This window comes from Nilaparvata lugens, chromosome 7 (assembly GCF_014356525.2).
Source record: "Nilaparvata lugens isolate BPH chromosome 7, ASM1435652v1, whole genome shotgun sequence".
NCBI lineage: Eukaryota > Metazoa > Arthropoda > Insecta > Hemiptera > Delphacidae > Nilaparvata > Nilaparvata lugens.
Window position 1 is genome coordinate 37,799,041 of NC_052510.1, and position 25,636 is coordinate 37,824,676.

General features: G+C 30.3%; 1 protein-coding gene across 5 annotated transcripts in view; it reads left to right on the top strand.

The window, feature by feature from the left end:
• The window catches only part of LOC111054487 (voltage-dependent calcium channel type A subunit alpha-1), a 1,036,091-nt gene that overhangs the window by 900,578 nt on the left and 109,877 nt on the right, over nt 1-25,636 (top strand). For 4 of the 5 annotated variants that reach the window (XM_039432653.1, XM_039432654.1, XM_039432656.1 and 1 more), the window contains exons 6-15: nt 8,669-8,793; nt 9,956-10,180; nt 11,494-11,645; nt 12,486-12,589; nt 14,031-14,146; nt 14,853-14,912; nt 15,491-15,592; nt 22,544-22,628; nt 23,001-23,128; nt 23,850-24,072. In XM_039432653.1, coding sequence (XP_039288587.1) covers nt 8,669-8,793; nt 9,956-10,180; nt 11,494-11,645; nt 12,486-12,589; nt 14,031-14,146; nt 14,853-14,912; nt 15,491-15,592; nt 22,544-22,628; nt 23,001-23,128; nt 23,850-24,072 — 1,320 coding nt within the window. Of the gene's footprint in view, nt 1-8,668; nt 8,794-9,955; nt 10,181-11,493; nt 11,646-12,485; nt 12,590-14,030; nt 14,147-14,852; nt 14,913-15,490; nt 15,593-16,980; nt 17,005-22,543; nt 22,629-23,000; nt 23,129-23,849; nt 24,073-25,636 lie in introns of all 5 variants that reach the window. The other variant, XM_039432652.1, reaches the window with a different exon arrangement.

Consider the following 25,636-nt stretch of genomic DNA (forward strand, 5'->3'; position numbering starts at 1 on the left):
CAGATTTTTGAAGTGATAGTAAAATAATATTTTCAATTTGAGAGGGATCCCCAATCTCACCCACCTTGGAATCACAATCTTTTATGTGATACTAAGCCGTTCTCATACTATTTTTCTCTCCTTTCTGCTTTGAATAGTATTGATTAATAATGTGAATATCTTCTGAACGATTTGAGATATCGATGTGCGGTTTTCACCATTCATTTTCTTTTGGAATTTCGTATCGAAATCATGTATCGCATGAAAACCTTCTCATTTAAAAAAATGAAGTTGCATTCAATATGGCGGATCCAAGATGGCGGACCAGATTTTTGAAGTCATAGTAAAGTAGTAGTTTCAATTTGAGTAGGATCCCCAATCACACCCATCATCAAATTACCTTTGTGTATGAGATATTAAGCCGTTCTCGGACTTTTCACCCACACTGTATAGGCTAATGTTGATTGATTTTTACCAATGCGCTTAGCAATAATGTCGAACTTGTCGAATGGCTTTTAACTGCTGTTCTCTCAACTTTTTCTGGATTCAGGAATACGAAATATTTTTTCTTAGATCTTATAATGGACTGCATGTGTTATTATAATTATTCTGCAATATTGTTATCATGTTAACTTCAATTAACAATACCAATCATATGCAGTGTAAAAATATGATTTTCCATACATGGTTTATAATATGAGACTCTTAAAATTACTAGTGGGAACCTTCCCCATCTCTTATTGTTCTATAACAGCTACTTGAGCTCTTGTATGTGCAAATTTTGTTACAATTTACATTTTAATGAACTTTGGAAATGAAAGATGGATTGAAGAATGAGATAACATGGCGTGGTGTGGAAATTCGTGAGTAATTGTTGGTAGTTTCTATATTTTGAAATAATTGAGGAATCATTTTCTGATAGAATCTTATTTTACGGAGAATAATTGTTTATTTCTTCGAGACTTTTTTGGCAAGGTGTATTATTCATTGCATTGATTTATAAATTCAGCACAGTTCCTTGATAGAGATCTTTGTCATCACAATAGGAAATGAACAACGTTCAAAACTTCTCTTCTTCCTTATTTTCATAAATAAGTACAAATAATGTAACAAATAAGTAAGTTCAAAACGTATTCTCAGCAATTTGTTGGGAATCTTTTAATAGAACCAAAACCTAAATACATCGTCAATATTAATTTTGAAGCCTGGCAAAAATGATATTTTTCTTGTCTTGACTAAATATTAGTTTTTAAAAACAATCCATGTAATTCAGTTTATTCTCTACTCTGAGTTGTGAATATTTTCACTGTATATCAAGAGAATGATTTACTATCAATAATGTTCAAATAGATAGTAGTAATCAACTTGAAAATTACTGGAAGATCACTTATACTGAATCAGATATTCACTGATAAAGAAATATGTATTACAATTCATGTAACTAGTTTATCTGAATTTGAAATTTGTTTATGTATGAAAAAGAGTCGGTAAGTGGGTGCGTGTGTGGTGTGGGTGGGTGGAGGGAGGAGATGGTTGAGTGCAAGTGTGTGTGTGTGTGTGCGAGAGAGAGGGTTGCTGCAACTTGGTGGATGTTTTAGGTCAATGACAATATTCGCAGAATCGAACGTGGATGTCGACCTACGAATGCTTCGCTCGTTCCGAGTGTTGAGGCCTTTGAAACTGGTCTCGCGAATCCCAAGTAAGAGCAACTCGACCGTCTAGTCGTTCATGTAGAACCGACCTGGATCAACAACTAATGCCTCATAGAATTAAACAGTTGTATTCTAGATGGAGTTAACTTGGCCAGTGTTGGTTGTTTTGGCTGATGTTTTTGGAGATCACGTTATCAAACTTAGACTAGAACCAGTTTAGTATAGAAATTTCATAGAATAGACCGATTTGTTTTAGGTACCGTAATCTATTTTTATATTGATATGTGTGTTCAATATTGCAATCAGTATAGTCTCACAATGCTTTTATTCAGTACATTAGTTAGATAGATAGAAAATAAATTCAATTAAACTCCCAAATAGTCTTGTTTGACACAATAGGCTAGGGTAAATCATAAATGCAGTTGGATAAATCCACAGTGGTTAAAAGGATTGGAGAAATTTGGAATCCTCCGATTGCCTGAGAATCAGCGATTGGTTAGAATTTGCTAATTGAAGAATATTGTGAGTGTCGTGTCGGTGAGGGATCGGTGGCGGTGAAAACGGCCAATCAATAAAAAAGAAAGGAGGCAATTATATTAATTGTTTACAACAAATCGGTCCATTTATTGTGTCAAATGTTTCTAAACCCTTCATTCGAACTCATGAATATTCTTCAGAAAGAATTTGACAAATATACTGTTTGCTGCAACAAGTAGATTCATCTTGATTTTGACTCAATTTTATTCAATTCCCTACTTTTAATATCTGAATTAACAAAAATAATCCGTCCAAACGTTTCAATGTAAATCATAAACTATGGCTTTGTCAGTTTAATCTGATAAATTAATCTATTGGTTAGTAACACTTATATAATGAGTGTCATTCAAATATTTTTATCGCAAGGTGACCTATATTCATGACTAATATTAAGAAAAAAACTAATTGAAATTTTCTGCTCGTCACTAACACAATTTTATTTTGGTTTACTTTTAAATTCAATTTGAATTGAATTTCAACCGAATAGGAAGATTATTTATCGAATCCGAAAATAATTCTCATTCTCTCCCGTTACCCTGTTACATTTCATCAACTCATGTTGCGATGTAAATGATCTCTACTTGTTTTTTTTCCATTCCATAATATTATTAACAATTCTCCTTTCACAAGATCCATGCTTTTGACAGCTCTCGCCCAAATGCTTGGATCTTTCACTACCCACTACCCGATCTAAAACGCCCTGATAAAAATGAATTGAGAAAAATTGTCTGTCACTTATCTCATAGAAACCTAATTTTCGTTTTGAGTAAGTCGTTCTCAGTAGAGCTATTATGTAAATTCACAGAGAGATTCATTAATTTAGAATCAATTCACATGAACAAAATGCCTCTCTATTCACGAGTAATTCATAAGCTTCCAGTATCAAAAAGTTTATTTTTCCTGTTCATTAAATTTAATTATGATTCAGCTCACGTTTCTCGGTCTATAACATCATCTGAGTCTCAGTGAAATATTTCTTGTTAGCGATCAGTTTGGACATTGTTATGGTAGCTCATGCAATGAATTCAACAAGGCATTGGTAAAATTTCAGGTGGTTATAAATTGAAACCTTCATTTTCAAATTTCTTGTTTAATATCACGTTAAACTATTAGTACCTACAGCTGTTGTGCAGGAAAATATCTCGATGAAAAGTTACAGTTTAATAATTAAACAGAGTGTCCCACGGAAGGTGTAACAAACGAAGACCATAGATTCTAAATGAAATTTGCAACAAAAAATGTCCAGTAAAACTTTCTGCTATCGACCTAAGTTTTCGAGATTTAAAGATTTTTCGGTATATTTTTAAAAACGTCAATAACTATAAAACCATTAGTCAAAATCTTGTTCTAAGGATGTGGTTGAAAGAGGAGGAAATTCCCATTAAGATACATACAATTTGTTCCTCTGTTTGACGTTTTTGAACTTTTTATGAGCGCTCAAAGTTGAAAAAATACATTCGTCAAGTTCAAACAGTTTGAACCATAGAGAAACAATAGCATAAGTTTACGCTATTATTTCTCTACGCTATTGTTTCATAGTTTACGCTATTGTTTCTCTATGGTTTGAACGCCCATAAAAAGTTGTAAAACGTAAAACAAAGCAACAAATTATATGAATCTTATTGTACATTTCTTCCTCTTTCCAACCATTTCCTTAGAATTAGATTCTGCCTTCTAGTATTCAAGTTATTGTAGTTTTTCAAAAATATCGAAAAATCTTTATAACTCAAAACAAAATTTCACTAGTCATTTTTTTTATAAATTTCATCTAGAATCTATGGTCTTCGGCTGTTACACCTTTCGTGGGACACCCTGTTCAATGATCAAGTCCCTGAATGTTTTTAAACTTAGTGTTCATGTTTAGTATTTTGTGTTAATGTATAGTATTAGGAGTTGTTGGTCTTCCGTAGGAAATTATTCAGGGAAATCAAATGAGAAACAGGAATAAGGATCCTCGGTAATATAAGAGTTGTTTAAAATGTTTCCAGATTTAGTTAGTAATAGTCTAGAAAGGAAATTCAATTGCTTCAACATCTGCTTAGTCATAAATAATGAAAAAATAATGTAGATGGCTTTAACCTGCTTTCTTAGGTGTAAGTTGAACAGTGAACATCGATAATATTCAACAATACGTTTTAATAACAGTTTGTGGAATATATCACAGAAAGATGTGAAACGCTCAATCACTTCTTGGTTTCAATTCAAAAAAGTGCTTTATTCAATCAATATTAGTTCCAGATTGATTTTATTCGTTAGCTCTGTCAAATAACCCAAATTCATTTCAGAGATCGATTGAGCGCTATTTTAGTGAAATTCACATTACATACTACATACCACCAAAATATATGTTTCGGTGCAGTATTTGAATGTATCGATTTTTCAGTATTTGAAAGGTATAATATAGTATTTGTTCTTCCCAATATTATTTTATTGTTGATCAGTTGAAATAATAGAAAATATATAATATTGTTCGTCAATAATTATTATCTGTTGAATTCTGAAGGGGTTTCGAAAATAACTGCATATTAAACCTATATTCCTGCTATGCTGAAATTGTTCAATTTCCTTTTTCTTCACGATTGCTTGTGTGTGTGTGTGTTGTGTGCTCAAATTTTAATATAGATTAGATATTCTATAGGTCTACTTTCGATCATCTTTTATGTCTTCATCTACATTTTATTCATAACATCTCTCTCTCTCTCTCTCAAGACAAGCAACACCTGTTAATTGGAAACTAATAAAAATATGGGATTAAAGTAATATATTTTCAATAAAGACAAACCAGAAAAAGTTTCGGACCTCTTTATTAAAGCACTTCTAGTGCCTACACTGATCAATAATGTAAATAAGTTGTTGAAGTAGAAATAGCCCTCGTTTTAATGTATGATATTGACTTTGAAATTGAATTAAATAATTTAATTGTAAATCTAGATAAATGCTTCAGGTGATCTCGTAATCATGCTTAGAAAAGCATTGTGTGGTATCAACTGACTGTCCTGCATCTATTTAAGAACAGCTCCTCAGCTATACTTTAAGTTATTAAATAATCTTGATTTTTTTGTTGAGTTTGATTTCTTTCTTTTTCAACTTCCATTGTTGCAATAGTTATTTCCAGTCTTCACTGTGCATAAAACGTTCTCAACCGTTGAAATTCATGAATAGTTATTATTTATAATAGCTTAATTCAGGCATTAAGTTCATAAACAAAAAATCATAATTTATTTCTCTATTTTAGTGAGCGTTAAAGTGAAAAACGTACTGAGCATGCGCAGCCAGCGTAAAATAGATTATTGGTTACCTAGGTACCCAAAAATCACCTATTTTACTTTGAGTTGTCAGTTTAAAGTTTTTCGAGATAAAATCATTCATGTCATTATTTTTTGATCATTTTTTGTAATAAATTTATTTGCTTTCCGTAACTATACACAAATTTCCTTTCATTGTACTAATGTTTATCAATTTTATTTTAATTTTGATATTGAAATCCATGGCATTATCTTACTTCTATATGCAACCTCAGAATATATATATATATAATATATATATATATATATATTATATATATATATATATATGCATATTCCAGCTCATCACAGAATGGTGTAATCTTCTATTATTGTTTTTTATGTTTCAATAATGTTATTCCAATATGGAATAAATTCAACCAATTGTTTTAAATACGGTTTGATGAACATAACTATTCTCTTCACTATCGTGAATAATCTTCTTAAGGAGCTGTTCTTCTAGAATTATTATGCTTACTTTTGGGTACTATTACAGTAAAGTAAATGATAAAACTTGCTTTTAATGTCATAGATTCACATCCTTCAGTGTAAATTATCTATAAAGCACTGATGTTCTTTGAAATATTGAATGTGTTAGTAACAATGACAATTACTGTGTAACTGATGTTGTTATTTAATATTTATTATAAGACTCCTTACTTGTATTTCGAAATTAGTATGTGATCTTGAGACTGAAATATTTTAGATTTTTGCTTTTCACATTACATGATAAATTTAAAAACTAGTTGCGAGTGAATATTACTGGAACTATAGAAATGAAAGTAATAATGCTTATTACCTCTTAACGTACAAACCTTATATTTATGGTTTGACGGCTTCTACTCAACATTCTGCAGGTTTTTATACAGGTTTACTTGGATTCCACCATAAAATAAAATAGAATATTGTTGTTCCACTGCAAATTAATAGAAAAATATTTACAATTATGAGTAGCTGTATCAACGAAGTTACTATATCAACAGTCGCAAATATCTAATATTGGGCTACCCATGTCCAAAATCAATATTCTCAAGAAATGCTTCAAAAAAGAGTACAAAATTACTCCTCAACTGGAAATAGTAATAGTGGTTTTACAGCAGATAGTTTAATGAGGTTTACAAGTTTTGCGAATATAGTCCCTTAATTTTAAATCTCACCTCACTGATTTCATAGAACTCTTAGCGGTAATACCTTTGTGATAGTTTTTACCTACGTATCATAAATCAATACATATTAGTTACCTACCAATTATAAGTAAATGAATAAATCTACTAACACATTCACTGTAAATAAGCTTTTGATCAATTATGTAATTAAAGTAAACCGAAATTCAATAATCTGAGTTGACCTTGATGAATCACCCAAACGTATTTGATAATTGACAAACTTGAAGGTATTGCTTGCCTCACATGTAGGAATTATAAGTTAGACTTAGTTGATTCTATTCTGCTTGTTTGTGTACCTAGTTTATGTCAGCTCACAGGACACAGATTCAGACTATAAACAAATTTAGTATTTTCAAATTGAATTAGATAAATTTCACCCCAAAAAAGAAATTTTAAAGCAATGTATAATTAGGAAGATGTTTTGGGTTTTCAGTATTAAAATAAAATACATTTTCTAGCATAATCAATTTTTCTTTTTTGCTTCTGATAAAACAAAAGAGTCCATATAAAATAATGACAAGTGTCTTTACGTTACACTCTGCCTCTAGTGTCGTAATTCATTAAGCTACAGGTTTTGGAGTTCTATTTTAAATTATTGAATGAAGATTTATATTCAATAGTTCAAATGGAAAACAATCGGCTTCAATAGGAACGTTTCAAACTTATTTCCGTATCGGTAAACCGGGGTGACTTTGTCCCAATTTTGGGGAGTTGAGATTTTAAACAGCTTGAAATCAATACTTGAGTTGAAACTCTTGCAATATTTTTTGTTGTATTCTGCAATGTTTGGAGAGTATTTTTCATTATAAAAAGTTAATATTTTTTTGTAACTTTAACAAAGATATAGGCCTATATTATATTTTTGAAAATAAGAGACAATGTCAACCAGGGGTAGGGGTGACTTAGTCTCAATTTGAAAAATGTATGGAAAAAAGTTAATTTCCAAGAGTAAGACAAAGTGAAAACAACTGTTAACCTTTAAAATGAATAATTACATTAAAAACAAATGAAATCCATTTCAAAAAAATCACAAATTATTTATTGAAAAATATTTCAGTTTCTACTGCCTAAAAATCTTATGGCATGTTGGCTCCAGCTGAAGAATCAGCAAAAAATGAATATTGAGAACGTATTAATTTTAAGCAAGGTAAATATTTTGTTTTATCAGGTAGAATACAAGATAGTTATCATGTTTTGAATTGTATTTGCATCATATCCTGCATAATATCACAATTTTTATATTGAGACAAAGTCACCCCAAATTCAACCTAAATTTTGTATTTAAGAAGTAACAGAACCCTAATCAGTTCAACTATGGATATTATGAATATACCAATTGAAATATAATAAAAAGGCAAACATAAAATGTACTCGCCGATATCATAAGTCTTTTAGAAACAAGTTTTCTAATACGAAGTTTTCCGACATAAAACACAAAAGATGAAGAAAGCAGTTGGGTTTTATGTCGATGATTCAACTAATATATCGAGATTCGACAATATATCGATTGTAGAGCCTCGATAATGATCAGGGCTTCGGGTATCAATGTTGAACATCGATTTTGGATAATAGAGATCGGACGGAGATAAACTGATTTGAAGATTTTTCCGCGAGGTGGGACAAAGTCACCCCGGTCGACGGTACTGAAAAATAGTAAAACAAAAGATTTTCTTTTAGATAGTTCTTTCTTTTTAGGTTCTATTTACAGTAATTTTGTAAAATCTCAGTTTCCGTTTCCCCTATAAAATTATTGAATGGCTATGTATTTTGTTGTAAATTCATGCTACTTAGTAATTGAAAAAAATAAACTGGTTATTCATTTGTTTACTATACGTTCATGTTCTTAACTCTGGTGTGATTGACTAATTTTCTCAAAGCAAAATCATCATAATGAGAATTGAATCCGGAATTGGTGAAGATGTTTCAAGTAATTTAATTTGAATTGTTCAATGGTCTAGAATCCTTTGAGCTGGCATTTGTTATAGTTGGTAGTGTTCATTTGTAGTTTGTAGAAATAGCGAGTGAGTAGTGAAAGAGTCTTGTTTCACAGGATAATGACTGTACTGTCAACATTGAGCTCAAGCTCTCAGGCAAACGAGGAAGAGAATATGGACCTCCGCACTTTGAGAGCTATTCGGGTTCTAAGGCCCCTCAAACTGGTTTCTGGCATTCCAAGTAAGTTTGTGTTATACTAAAAACGATCCATTTCAAACGGCCTTAGACGATTTTTGCGGATATTGACGACAATTTGAACTCAACTACAAACTCTGTGAAATTGGATGCCTATATCTGTATATTCCAATATCTTTTTCAAAATACGATATCGACAAGCCTCCAAACATCCTCCCTGATAGGGATTGTGGTAATCATACTGTAGAATTTGAATGACCAATTTTCACATTGGAGAGTTTTCTAAATATACAATTTTTCGTTCTCAACTGATGTTCATATCCAGAATTGAAATATTCCCCACAATTTATAAGTGCATATGCATTACTACAGAAACATTACCGTACCATAATAGAACACTCTGCTCTTGAAAATGCTTTTTACATGTTTTTGTCAAATGTTTCTGCATGATTCATCCTTTTCAACATGCTTGATCGTCTAGAATAGACATTCAACATTTTCAAGATTAAATTTTCCTTCATATTGCATGTCTTCCAATGACATAGAGTCGTTTAATTAACATGAAACAAAAGTATTAGAACCAATACATTAAGACAAAGACAAGAATCATGATCTAGACCTATATTTGATCTAAAAATTGGACTCAATTCCAAACAAGTGTATGAAATACAGTACTAAGCTATTTTAAGTTTATTTAATATCTGTGTCTCTTTAACATGATTGTAGAAGATAGTTAGCTAATAATTCAAATTAGTGGCCAGAGCTTATTCATCACCTGGAACAGAATACTTGGAGATCTTATGATTGGAATACTTGGTTGGGCTACTCTAAAATGTTTTGATTGCGTAAAAAATGTATTCTACCTCAATCTCCTATTTGAAATTGATATCTGCTGCTGATTGGAATTTTAATTGACTTTTGAAGAGAGGAATCACAGCAACTTTGTGTGTATTCTCACAAATTTTGATCTTCTAGATAAATTGATTAATTTCTAGAGGATTTCACAGTCACCTAGTAGATCACCTAGTAGTCACTAGTAATTCGCCACATTTTCTTATTGTAAAGGCAAGCATTGCAAATCGTATTCATATTTGAAGTAGACCTCCTCTCTTCAATGAAATATTTACTCTAAAAAAATGTCTGCCCATTTTTTAACTATCTTGATATGTGTGCTGGTTTCTAATTGTGTTTTGCATTTGTTTTGCAGGTCTGCAAGTTGTGCTCAAATCTATCATCAAAGCTATGGCCCCTCTGCTGCAGATTGGATTGTTAGTGTTATTTGCTATTGTGATATTTGCTATAATTGGGCTGGAATTCTATTCGGGGGCGTTACATCAGACGTGCTACAGCTTAGAAGATCTGAACAAAATCATGTTTGAGGGGGAAGCAGCAACACCTTGTTACTCGGATAATAAGACAAATCAACCTGCAGGTAGGGCTGGCTAAGCTCCATTTTCAACAATCAACTTTTTATTTCATAAAACTTTTTTATTTTATACACTTTTTTATTTCATAAAAGTGTAATATATAAAAGATTTTTTCCAAATTCGTCCAAAACCAATAGCTCAAAATCTAATTGAGCTATGAGTCACAGAATGCAATTTTATAATTCTCTGTATTATAATAAGTATAAATGAATTTTAGCAAAATATTGTATAGAACTAATTAGTTAATTTTGCAAACAAGTCTTTGCTGCTCAGGAAAAATATAGTTATTGAAACTTAATTATTGATGGGCCATATATATTTATATATATATATATATATATATATATATAATATATATATATATATATATATATACACATTATATATTATGTTAGATTATAATGAAAGCTGGAAGGTAATAAACTAATATTATCAATCAACGTTGTACATTATAAACAATAAGAAACATGATTGACTAGAAACATATTCAATCTAGCCCTTTTGATTCTGTCCATCAATTTTATCTAATAACAAAAATATCCAGATAGTTTGTTTGCTTGAGTCATAAAATTCTTATGTTGTGCTTATGATCTCCAATTTTTCAAAACAATATTATTTGTTTTCATTTTTTTACGGTTACCAGACCCGTTTTTATATATTTTTGTATCTGTTGCTATTTTTTATTTTTTTTTAAATTACTGTCAATACTTAGCTATTGTTGAACAGAAACCATCAGGATGATGCTGGCTGATACGCACGCCCTTCATTGGAATGGATACTGGATAGTGTTTAGTTAGCACTAAGATGAAGTTTCCACATTTGACCAAATCACATGGAATATTAAATTAAAATATTACAGTGAGTTTTATTTTCATAAGGTGTTGGGGTGGACGACTCTGGATGCATGAGGTTGAAAACATTTATTTCTCACAACCTGAAATAATAACTTGTAGTTTTATTGTTTTGTAATACATTTTGCTTCTATTCTATTCACTCTCCATGACTTATTTGTTTGGTTTAAGGGCTATTTCACCAATATTTTTTTATGAGATTATTGTCTTGTGTAGCCCTACACCACTGTGATTCGCATGATTGCGTTGGAATAGGGGAATTTTCAAGCCATATTTAAATAGTTGAAATTGTCGCATTTTCCGTCATGAAAATTGCAGTCGTGTATACGAAGCTTATTCATTGTTCTAATATTACCTTTTTATTCTCTAATTTAATTGTATAATGTGCATGGTGTCTTAGTTGGAGTTTTTTCTTGTTTATTGAACTTTGATAATAAACTGGCTACCGTATTTTGTTTGTGTTGCAGGAAGTTACATTTGTAATGACACTGTTTCGGTGTGCAGAGATTCGTGGATTGGTCCAAACAACGGAATCACTTCATTTGATAATATAGGTTATGCTATGTTGACTGTTTTTCAATGTATCACTATGGAAGGATGGACTGCTGTTTTGTATTGGGTCAGTACTCCAACTTCTGCATTTTTTCTTCGATTTAGTCAAGTAGTAAATTATTATGATCATCATCATCCCTCCTATCACATACTCGCCCATTGCAAATGTACAAATCAGTGCTTGGGTCAGCTTTAGCTAAGTGGTTACTAGAGGTAACTCAGCAATTCTATGGTCATCATTCTCAGAAGAATAATATTGGAATTTGAATACTGAGTCTACATGATTTCAGCATGCTCCATTAAATTTCTGAACTCATTTGAAACACTACCCTATCAATTGAAACATTTATGTATATTGTTGAGGCCAGTAGTGTACTTCTGTTGATTCTATTATGTGCTAATAATGCTCTTATTATTGTTTCTCACGAGTATGTTCATTCTATCAACATTGTTGATTATTGATCAATTCGTTAAAAATGAAAAATGATTTGTCAAATAATGTACGATTGTTCGTACTATTCAATCTTTATTACTTATTTCTAATAAACACACTTGAAAGAATTTTCGTTCCATGCAGTGAATATTAATTTGTTCATTCTATCAAACTACATTATTCAAATAGAAATAGTGCATTTATAATAAATTTCAATGTAAATTATTTCAAAGCTAACTCTTATTAGGCCATTTTGTTCAAAACTAGATAATTCTTCATGTTTCCTTTTATGTAGTTGATAACAGTTTTTTTTTTCTCAAAAAAACTTTTTGTTCAAAACTAGATAATTCTTCATGTTTCCTTTTATGTAGTTGATAACAGTTTTTTTTTTCTCAAAAAAACTTTTTGTTCAAAACTAGATAATTCTTCATGTTTCCTTTTATGTAGTTGATAACAGTTTTTTTCTCTTTCCAGATGAATGATGCGATAGGTAGTACGTTTAATTGGCTTTATTTTATTCCTCTGATTGTTCTCGGTTCGTTCTTCATGCTCAACTTAGTTCTTGGTGTTCTTAGTGGGTGAGTGTATTACTTCACTATTATTGTCACAATATTTTAATTTTTAAGATTGCAAAGTAATATTTTAGCTTTCTTGATGAATCACATTGATTATATATTTATCCATGTTTCTATATTATATCAATAATTTGATAATTTATATTGCCATCTCTGAATCATAATAAGGTTCATTGTTGGCTATAAGCTAAGATCGATTTCTTTTTACTCACTCTCTTGGATACTGAACTGTAATATTGTTCTATTCATCGATTTTATTTCTGCAGATAATTGTCAAATTCTTCTTGATCAATCTCTGCAACAAGAATTTTCAATTGATTAGAAATGCAACCATGCAGTATAGTACAGGCCCATTCCCCCCTCATATTAATTGAATAATTCTCATATTAATTGAATAATTTAATGCCATATTCTATTTGTGTTATCATTTTGTTTGAGTGATCTGTTTGATGAGTGCTCTCACTCGGGTTTCACATGTTGATGCCATATTCTATTTGTGTTATCATTTTGTTTGAGTGATCTGTTTGATGAGTGCTCTCACTCGGGTTTCACATGTTTTTATTGTTTGTTAATAATTATTTCCAGTGAATTTTCAAATGAAAGAGCTCGCGTTGAGCGTAGAGCTGCGTTTCATAAGCGAAGGACAAAAAAGCATTTCAACAAGACATTTAATTCTTATTTAACTTGGATATCCCAAGCAGGTACTCCAAGCGTTATGGTTACTAACAAATACTTGTTGTATTTGTAATGAAATTACGTTTGTAGTGGTATATAAATTTATTGAGTTGCACTTTGACTCCCACATAACATGACCCTTTGGCATTCTTAGATTTCAGTATTGAAGATTTATGTATACTGCTCACCACCGCTAACAAACTCCCTTCAAGATGGCCTCTTTTCTCAGAACTGGCGCTTCTTCAAATGAAGAATGTTTTGCACATTCCTTCATCCTTAGTCACTCTAGATTATGTTAACCATTTTATATCTGTCTGAAAATGTGGCTTCAATCTTCAGATCACATAAGAATCTACTATCTTACCAGTTTTATAAACAGTCTATAATAGGTCAATTTTTATGCCACCCATATTATATCTCGCTTTATAAACTATACACGAATAATTCCCCAAATTCTTCCTCCTTGAATAATAAATCCCTAAGGTAGTCGATAGTCCTATTCCTTAGCATCCTGATAATCAGGTTTGAGTTGGTAAAAATAATTATAATTGGAACATGAATAATATTCATAGTATTTTTTAGCTAGATGTGTGTCCCTCAAGTAGGTAGTATTAAAAAAATCTTGAAAAAACGTTCCACCATATCTGGAAACTCACATCTTAGATATGTTCCTTTTTGAAATGGTGTAAAGTTGTTAGATCTTAATGGTGTAAAGTTGTTAATAGTCTGTAATTCTGTGTATACAATAGTAGTCTGTTTGTTGATGTAGTGAATTTGCAAAGGAGAGAGAAAAAGTGGAGAATAGACAGACTTTTTTAAAGCTACGCAGGCAGCAGCAGCTGGAAAGAGAGCTGAATGGTTATGTTGAGTGGATTTGTAAAGCAGGTAAAAATACAATCATTTGTAGAAATTATCTTTATTGGCAAACGAACCGTATCTGCTATGTTAAATTGTTTTTTTTTTTTTTTTGAGAAGTTTGTCTCACATTCAATTTGTTTCTATTTAAAACTGTTAACATTCAATTTCATTGATAAATTTGATTATCAAGAATGGCATGAAATCTTATAGTTTGAATTTTTCCATCTCCATAAACTTGAAATAGATAAAGAATGACGTTACCTTATTTAATTGCAATTACAGAATTAAAACTAATAAGAGATAAAATATAGCCTATATCAGTGATAGTTTTTTCTCAATTCTCAAACTAGAGTATTTATATTCTCTTATGATTTGCATGCTCTTTAAAAATATGTATTATTTATATCAGTTTGAGTTGGATTGAAGTTGAATTGAATCTACTTTAGCCTACGTTTTTGAATTTTTATTATTAATAATTAATAGTTGATTATTAATAATTTGTATTAATGAATCTAGAATTGATAAACCTTGATTTTGATGAAGCATCAAAACGTAACAGTTTTAGAGCTATTTTTGTTCATTACTGAGACAATTCATATCAAATCCTGTTCCATTATCTTTTAACCCATACCGTACTTAACTTCATATAAATTGAAATTCCAATGCTTCTTCCCACTTTTATAATTCACTTGTCAGATGTTCCTTCTTAATTATTCTGTAATTTTTCTTACAGAGGAAGTGATATTAGCAGAAGAGAGAACAACGGAAGAAGAAAAGCTTCATATTATTGAAGGTAAAAATGTTGAAGATTAATACTACATTACTTCAACTATTAGGCTACAGTTTGTAATCCACAAACTACACTTTTGGGCTACTTTTAGGCTACAGTCTGTAATCCATATTCGTCTAAGCAGATTTAAGTCTTTTTATGCAAATAACTTAGCCATGTCTTAGAATGAGTTTATCTTCATGAATCTATTGTAAATAATCTTGTGCCTTCACTGAAATGTGAAATGTGTTGAATGATAAGAATGTATTTGTTATTTAATAGTTCATGCAAAAATTAATTTCAAAAACACTTTGGTTGACATTTTATTATATTTGGAATAATGATATTTTCATAGTTAACCTTAGAATTTTGAAGATCATTATATATTTTTTATTTTCAATATTAAAAATCAAATAGATCGGGATGAAGAATTTATTACTTAACAGATAGCATCAGTTCCTTTTGACGTCAATGATTTATTTAAATAATTTCATTTTTTGCATATTTGCAGTGCAATTCTTTTGCACTTTGGATCTGAAGCGTGATCAAAGAATTATCAATTTTATAATATAATATTTTTCTTTCAAAACTCTGATTATTAGCAAGGAGAAGAGCGGCAGCTAAAAAGAAGAAGTTAAAAAACTTGGGGAAAAGTAAAAGCACAGATACTGAAGAAGAAGAGGGTGAAGAAATGGGAGAAGACGGTAAGCCAGAAAACTATTCGCAATTTTATCTTGCAGCAGGTTTAATGCATAAAATATCGTTTCAATCATCAGAAAATAGACAGATTATAGAATAGTTACAGACAGTTTTTGTTTTCAATGTTTTTTAAACTTTTTTGTTACATGCACAGTTTTTCTGTCAAATTCCTCGAATTCGTTCATAGTCTATCAATTGTTTCTGAAAAAGTTCTGCAATCATTCAAATGTCTTTTCATCTATCTAGTGTAAATAAATTTATAAGAATAAATGTACTTATGTACATATGATGATATGTACAAACAGTATCACAGCTATTCTTTCTTACATCCCAACTCTCAACCTATTTTCTCTAAACAACTTTACTCATATTCTAATTCCTTAAGGAAAATAACTTTACAATTCAAGCTTTCATTAATGAATATCTGTTTACTCTATTTTAAATAAATAACCATCAATTTAGACGTTTCACAATGTTACCTCTTAGAAATCATGATTTATTCAGAGATAAAAGAGTGAAAAAAAACTATAACCAACTGAAACAATTTCTCAATGCTGTTAGATGTGTTTCTTACTTTACTCGTGGAAGATGATTGATGAATTATTATCATTCCACATCTAACTTTTTTATCGTTTCATATTTGACACAATTTAATTTTTCACACGAAAATATGCTTGAATAATTAATTCAAATATCTTCAGTTTTACATTCGAACAATAATATAATAATTGACATTATAATATGATTCCACTCTTGTAAAGTTCATTTTCCCTTCGTTTTCCATTTTAATTTCAATACATTCTTTATTAATCAATTTTCATAATATTTAAGTTTTTATCTTGAAATATCAAACTATAGATTCATATATTTCTCAATATAGATTCTTAGAATGCTAATGTAAATAGAACTTTTCCAGATCCAATACTGTTGATGAACATTATTTTTTAATTCATGTATAGTTTTATAATCATTAGAGATTCATATACAGTGTACCAAGCTATTGTGTTTTCGGATATGTATAGTTTTCAAAAAAATCGTTTATTAGAGCAGAAATTTCAGATTTTTTGTGTGAAATTAATTATTAGTTGTGAAAGTGTTTGACAAACTTCAGGTAGAATTCACCAATGACAAAACTGACTCTGGATTAAAGACTTGACGTTTAGTATTTTCAAAGATTATTTGTTCAATCTATGTGTTTAGTGAGCACTTTAGTATTGTTTCAAATAGTAGATTCATGAAAATAATTTGCACACTTTAATACATCTAGAATCTAGTTTCTTATTTTCGTCCAACCTTTATCCAACCAATACAGGGCCACGCACAGACACAGACATCTCATCTTGATCTTTCTTATCTCAAACATCTCGTTGTATTACTACACCTTTTGTTTCAGTGCCTGTAAAGAAAGACAAAAAAGGTATGATTTTGATGAACAGCTTTGGTGATAATGATGTAGATTTTTGTCCTGAACTCGTAAATTTAGCAGTAGCTAGAAGACGAATAACTATTAATTTGATACATAATTTTATGGAAACATGGGTTGTGTAATATATAGTAAATTTGAACCCAATTTCATAACAATTACTAAGTCATATGTTAATCGGATGAAGCATGGCAATGGTTAATTTTCTACAATAAACATTGTAATATGAAATCATGTAAATTTGACCCGGTATGCTGTTCAAGTGTTGTAGAGTCTGCTTCATTACATTGATTCGTAAGAGTATTTCTCAAATTGCATTAAACGTTCTTACCTTAACTATTACAAATAATTCCATATTGTTCCAGCGTTTATTTGTGAAGCATTGCCAATGCTTTCTAGAACAAACATTTTTATAAATTTTACCATTCATTATCATGGTTTCATAAATATTATGTTCTGTAATTTGAGCTCACAAAACATGATCACATTTGATGAACTCAGGCTTCCATATTCAGTCTAATTCTCACATGAACTATTTAATCTATTATTATATATGAAACTAAGAAATATTTTTTTCAAATTCAACTTTTAAAATTTCCTAGTTGCAGGCGACAAGTAATAATTCATACATCGCGAATCAAACTTCCCAAATATGAAATAAGTTTCTGTTCATAATCCGATTGGGTACGCTCTTTCCCCATCTCTTATTTTCTATCATGTTTTCACTTTGTCATCAACAATTTAATATTGTTCATTCTTTGAGCTCTCCCACCAAAAGCAAAATCAAACTTCTATTGAACGTAATATCGTCCTCACAATTTAAGATTTATGCTGCTTTAAATTCCACCTTGGGAAATCCATTAACACTACTCCAATTATTGATAAAAAGTAAAAATGGAAAATCCTCCATGTATAAATATAGCCTCAGTATTAATTATTTTCAACTTCTGATTTCCACTTCTATCGACTCTACATTATGATAGAGTCCACGCTTCTAATATCAACTTGAGTAATTATTGTTCTAATATAGAACTTATATCAGCTTAAATTATCGCAAAATCTATGATGGTATATGCTTTCAGCTCTAGTCAATGTTTTGCAATAATTATTTTGAAAATCTCACCTAGTAATGTGGCTATTTCTGTAAATAACACTACTTTAAAACTGTACCATCATCGTAGCTGTTTTCGCTTGTGGCTTACATCACACCTAATTATTAACGTGTAAAATTAATTATATTTTTATAGTGTTTCTAGAAATATTCTTGGCTAATCTTATAATGAATATTTTAAACTGATTTCCAATCTTGAAAACGTCTATCTTTTGCCTCCTGATTGTTGGTAACTTCCAAGTTATTGGATCTAACCCCGTTCATCAGTCTTAAAAATGTATAGTCCAACTTATTCATTTATTTAAATCGTAAAAAACGAGCGTGCCTGAATGAAATCTCTCTTGAGATTTCCAAGCTTTCAACTCAAATCACATCAATTCTTATTCATCCTCACGCCCATCAATCATGTTAATTATTTTGCTATCCAAACTTATCACCTCACATAATTATACGGATATAATATACTGTGGGCAATTATCACACAAGATTCATTCTAATTTATTTCATTTTAAAGTGATTTATTCAAATAAGCCGATTTAACAATTTGAAAATCTTATAACACCTTAGAATCTCGTTCAGATCAGTTTTTTCTTGGAAATTCCCTTGAATATCATCCTCCGTCAATGTAAACCTGATGCTGTTTTACATTTAGATAATAGATTGAAAGTAAGGTCTCCTCAGTTTGAACTAGACAGTTCTATAAATTTCTAGGTCCAATCATAAAAAGTTCTATGTATAATAAATACCCTCCTTCCTATTTTAAATATTCAAAAGAAGTTTTTGATAAAATATTGATTATATTTATGTTGAAATATTTTTGGAAATTGATCATAGATAACTTAACATAATTTTAAAGTTACTACTACTACTACTTCTATTGACAAAAGTTGCGTTTCTTCATCTTCAACAAGAGATTACACGTTTTGGTCTGTGTTGGTAAAAGGAATAAGAGCTGTATCTAGCTTTATTATTGCTATATTCAATTAGATATATGTTTCTCGTGCAATAATATTGTAGTTATCTTGATAAAACTAGAAATTATAATCGGAATGCTTCTTGAAAATTAATTTTTACTGTATTTATCCCCTCTAAGAACTTCCCTACTGTCATCCATCCCTTTTTAAATATGTAAAAATGATTTGTTTTCATGTCTACGTAATCACATTTTCTTATTATCGTTCTCTTTACCTCTACTTCATCTTACTTTCTATTTATTCTCAAATATTTTCCATATATGTGCTAGTAACTCTATGCACAGTTTATGAAAACTACCTCATTTTATCCAGATAAAGCTTGCTAAAGACTTGTCAAATATTGCTTAATACTTATTACAATAATTGAAAAGCAAATATTCAGCTTGGGATAAGATTTTATAACTACATAATTTGACTAGAAAGGTTTTGTCTATCATCTTGATTACTCAAAACTCCTTATTCATTTCTGTATATCATTATGATTATTGTAGGTGTATTCTTCTATATTTTGAATGTTTAGATTCTGCATGTTCTTAAAAATTAGAAGTATCTCTATGTACAGTTGTAACGTTCAATGTGATTATTCATAGGAGTTCTCAATGTTGTAGACTGTACAGAATTATGTTTTGGCAACTATTATTGACTTTAATAAAATACTCCTACAATTTATGTTTTAGAAGAAATAGATGGACTCTTTTATAGACTGAATCAATGGATATTTTCGTGGTTATTAATGATTCTGAATTTACTTCTGATCATCGACTCACAATCCTTATTGAAACAAACCACTACACGTTTTATGATTAGTTCAGATGAGGAAAATACATTCGTCACTTATTTTGAAACTATATCCAGTCATTAAAATTTGATAACTATGTTACTTTGTTTGTTTTATGTTAACATAAATGATGATGTGCATATTTTTATTATGCTGCATTTATCCTGTTGATGTAAGTAAATTCCATACATTCAAGCTTCTTTAAGAATCTTCACTCGCTCTTGAATGCTATGCTTCAATTTTCAATCTCCAGCAATCTTTTTTGTCATGCTTAATCTCACGATAATCGACTTTCTGAACACTAATTCACTATTATCACTTGGAATTCTTTCTTGAGTGATTCTCCCACATCCACTATAAATATCACTCGTAGAAAAATCACATTTTAAACTAAGAAACTGCATCTGCCAGTATCACTGAAAAAAATTCGGAACTTTTCTTGTGATAGGCCAATGAAGTATATTTACTATTAGCTGTATGGTTTGCCAGCACTCTTGTTCATTAACACTCCAACTGGAATATTGCCCACACACCAATATTATTATTCCCTAAACAACCTGCAAAACACCGTCCCTGGATGCATTTCACCGTTAGAAAGGAGTTGAATTTTCACTATAATATCACTCGTCACAAACGATCAAACACATTAGACCTATCAATAAACAGCAGTTAGATGTTCTTATTTTGCTCAACTCGGAGGTTATTCATAAATGGTTATTCCATCGTTTCTCGTTTCAGTTGAACAACTTTGAAGGAATAAAAAACTACACATTTTAATGTAAAAAAAAAAGAAAAAAATGTATGCGGCTATTTTTCTTTGTATGTTCTTTTAAAAATTAAATATTTATTACAATTGAAATTTTCCTCAAATCGAATACGAGTACTTTTAGTATTTGTACTAAAGTATGTTATATAAACAAAACTTTTTAGTTTTAGCAGAATATTTTTGATTGACTTTCTATAATCTCAGTTTCTGGGAGATTATAAAGTAATAGACACTTACTTTTGTTAAATTATAGTTGATTACACGTTATACTCGTATCATTATAGTTATCATCTTGTTTCACCTAGTGACATCATGCTTAGCTTTCATTTCTGTTTAGATTAGAAAACACTTCAGTTGATTTTAGCTGCTTACGTCGTTATGATTTTGATAGCAAGCTTTCAACTGTTAAACTGTGTAATTTTTTGTTTTCGTGCTTAGTATTCTCAACTTTCATCGAGAATTTTAGAATATAGTTTCATCTAAATATATTCAATTATCACCGACAATTTTAGAATAATATATATTCTGGTTTTTCAACTCTGATTAAATATTGCAATTGCTTTGTCTAGTGATCTAGTCACTTTAAATAGCCACTATGTAACCTACCTCTATTAATCAATGCGTACCATATCAATATGATGTATGGTATCAGACGCTTTATTTTGTTTGTAATACTTGAATTCTTGAAATGCTGTGCACATCACTGCGATTAGCATGACGGTCAAAGGATTTTCAACCTATGGTTAAATGGTTGAAATTGTCGCCGTCGATGTGCAAAAGACTTTGAATACGAGCTGCGTTGTCAATTCAAAGTTTCACAGAGAATGAGTAAGCTTCGAAGGATTCAGGAATTAAATCGTAGCCCAATATTTATGTTACATAGAATTCTCATTGAAAAAATATGTTATGAATTGCAGATCATATAAAATAATACCGTGATTTCTGGTTGGGGTAATGAAACTTATCCCAGAAAGGGTCGGTCACAATGTCAATTAAGTTGAGATCTGATCGCATTTTATTTCTTTATTCTCCCATTTTATTTCTTCATATTTTATTTTGCTTCTTTAATTTATCTCTTTCTTGCATATTTTCCATCATTCCGCTTCCATGTAATCCTTGTGCTTATCCTATCTGCATTGAGCAATCTGATAAAATGTAATTGAAAACTGTTAAAAATGTGATTATTATGTTGAATTATGTATTATATTAATGTATGGATTGTATTCAAGAAACATTGAAAAAGGCATTATATTCATTTTATCGAATATACGATACAGTACCTTATTAAAAAAAACTTTAATATCAATCTTATTCTAAAAAAATCATACAAAAGGTGTAGCGAATTTCAATATTTTATTTGTACCAAAGTTCTAATTTCTCTTGGAGTAATAAGTTTTAACCATAATGAGCAAAAATTAATTTCTCAGTGGGAGAAAGTATTTCCCGGTTTATTATAATGCTGCAATTATTGTTCTGTGTATAAACAAAAGTTTTAGAAAATATCAATTGCTATGTGGCCTAATACCAGCAATCATGATCATAAACCACATCCTATTCTGGATTATTTCCATGATCAATAATTATGTCTATTCTAACTGCTCGAGATTATTAGACAATGAAATTATAGAATAGAAGTTATGGAATACTATGTCATTCACTTTCTAGAATTAGGAGCTTCTTTTTCCTAATTAGCTCAGAATCTTGCTTTCCAGAAAAATTACTGTATTGACTGAAAAATTTACAGTACTTAGCTTAGTCTAATTCCAATCTTTTGATTTCTGTAAAAAAATTGTGCTTTCTACATTTAATTTTTTTTTCTATATCTGGTTATCTAATATTTTTAAAAATAAATTTCAAGAATGTCAATTGTGTTATATCATCTCTAATTGCTATTCTCGTTTCAGGATTTGGACACTCCGATTACTTGAAAACCAAAGTGAAAAATAAAGGAGCATGTGTTCAGTTTTGGAGAGCAGAGAAGAGGTTAAGGTGAGAATGAAAATATAAAACATCCGCATAAAATATAAAACATAACTCCACAATTACAATTCAAAAATGCTTTAGTCAACTTTAAAATATTTGTGTTATCAATTTATTTTTAAATTAATTTATTTTTGTGTATAACATTTATAATATTATAATAATTATTTAAATATTTGTGTTTTACTTTAAAATCGATATTTGAAAGCTGGAGATGTATCATGATGCAACCACAATGCAACGACTGCATACATTTTTCCATTGTAATGAACTTAGTTGAAAACTTCAATTTGAGTAGCTTTAGCGTGATGATGCGTCATACAAACCAAGAAAATCATATCTATTATATTAATAGATACTGTATTTTTTGTCGAATTTCAGGTTTTGGATACGACACACAGTGAAGAAGCAGTGGTTCTATTGGTTTGTGATAGTGCTCGTCTTCTTCAACACTGTCTGCGTAGCAGTTGAACATTATAACCAGCCCGAATGGCTGACTAAATTTTTATGTAAGTATAAAAGCACCTTGAACCTGTACTCCAATAAAATCTTGTTTCCCCTTATTTGGGATGTTTTGTTACGAATTCCTAATAGATGTGTATATTGTTTGAATGACCTCAGGTTTGGAGGAATTTACGATTCGAATTTTAAGCCTTTACAAGGCATTATGCATTTTTTTGTAAGCTGGATTTATAAGTAAGAGTATTCATGTTCAAAAACCATTATCCTAGTTGCAATGTCAATTGAAACATGACTAAAACTCTGCTTGAAATAGGTTAAGTTGAAGAAATGTGAATACAAGTAGAATATCAATAATTAGAATGGTTTCCAGCTGTATCAGCACTGTTCAATATCTGACCTGCTTCCTCGAAGAATAAGTATTTTTTATTGACATCTGTTACATGAATAATCCTTTTCCTACGATGATTGTTCTAAATTCACCTATAATAGCTCCATATTCTCATAAAATGGATATGTCAGGAATTATCCAAAAGAGTACTTATGGTATTTTTACTTCATCGTATCAGAATTTATTTTTGAGATATTTATGGTGGGACTGTCAGCATTCCTCATAAATAGCACCATCACTTGCCATTCACCAATGCTGACAGTTTAAAGTGAATCTAAGTGAAGTACAATTTGTGAAATGTTTAAATTAAATCACTTGCTTTTATTAAGAAGCGTTTGTTACCATTAATCACTTCTCTAACAATTTTGTTTTGTTTTCAGATTGGGCCGAATATTTTTTTCTCGGTCTATTCATGATGGAAATGTTTCTAAAAATGTATGCGTTGGGACCTAGAATTTATTTTGAATCCGCATTTAATCGTTTTGACTGTGTAGTCATCAGTGGATCAATATTCGAAGTAATATGGTCCGAATTGAAATCAGGGTCTTTCGGGCTTTCAGTGCTAAGAGCTCTGCGCCTCCTAAGGATATTCAAAGTTACAAAGTAAGTGTGCAGTGAAATATGCAGAGTCTCTTCCAATAGGTTTAGTTATTTGGTAGGCTAGTAGGCTATGTGATGAGTGATAAGTGACGTTGTGAAAGAGAAGCCACAGAGAAAAGCAACGAAAAGAAGACGAGGAAATGAGATGATAACCGGATCACTTGCGGTCAACTTGCAGCTTGCTCGATCAGCGAAATTATTCCCATCATCAGTGCTTAACATCGTTGCTACTCAGTGCTCAGTGTTTGCTCAAGTGTGCTCAATTATTGTATTGTGAACTGTTGTAATCAACTTAGGTTAGAAATATTTTTTAAATTGAAAAGGTATGAGTGCATTGAATTAAGAGGGTACATCTATAAATTTAGTCAATCAGTATATCAGTGAGTAAGACTCTCTGTCAATGACTGATAACTTTCAAAATTCTATGTCAGCTTCAAATTATTTAAAGATTCTTATAACTAAACTAGAATCGTACTGAATCAAATCAATTATTTATTGCTTCCTATGATTGATTACGGAGCAAAAATCTCCTACCAAGCTGAGTTTAATTGAAAGATCTCTTATAAATTACTCTGAATCCTCATGATGTATGTTAGTGATTTTGATGTGATTCACAATACCTAGGCCTACATGTATAATGAATTCACCAACTATATAACCTATACTACATCATTCAAGGAGCATCATGTAACTATGAAGTCTGGGTTTCAAAATTCAAGAGATTATTTTTTCTTGCTCCTGATGAAGTTTAATAGAGTTTGTTTGTATTAGAATGTAAAACTATAACACTGTTTAACTTAGCTGTCATGGGCTCAATAGGACTATCAGGTCCTCGAATGGACTATGTCTATGCTGGTGATGAAAATCAATCATTCTTTTCAGAAAACTCTCAGGAATAGAGCAATTGATTCAATACTTACAAATATTTTACTCGTGGGAGAAAAAAGACTAAATAATAATAATTTGCTACAATGAATTAGTATTGAATTGTGAGCTATCAATCGTTTACTACTGTCGAATGTGTTTAAACATGAATAAGTTTTTTCAATAAACGAGGATTGGAAAATACTTTGAATCTATAATTTTAAACAATCTAAATACAGTTCAAAATGAAAAAACTAATGACAGCCAGATTAGGTGATATGGTAATTTTAATTTTATGTCAAAATCTCTAACCTTATTGAAAATTGAAAACTTGTTATTCAAACAAGTTATCAATCAACAGATGAAGTTCACATCAATCGTTTATAATAATTTATATTGTCCATTTCATAGTTTTTTGAATGTATTGTTTTCAAAACTGTGTTCTGGAAACTGTAAGAATCTAAACATTTTTCAAGGCTCTTCAATTTTTCTTTCCATTACGAACAGCTTTTTAATGATCACTTTCAAATACTTAAATTACCTTATAGCAGTCTGATTTTTATTGTTAAAAGCTATTAGCTCCTACTCTTTTTTTGTGGAGCGCTTTCGGTCGCTGGGCCCTTTTCTATCTCTTAATAATCTAACCGACTAAGTTAATCAGTCAATACAATTCTTGTTATCTATAATATAATAAAGGAAAGAA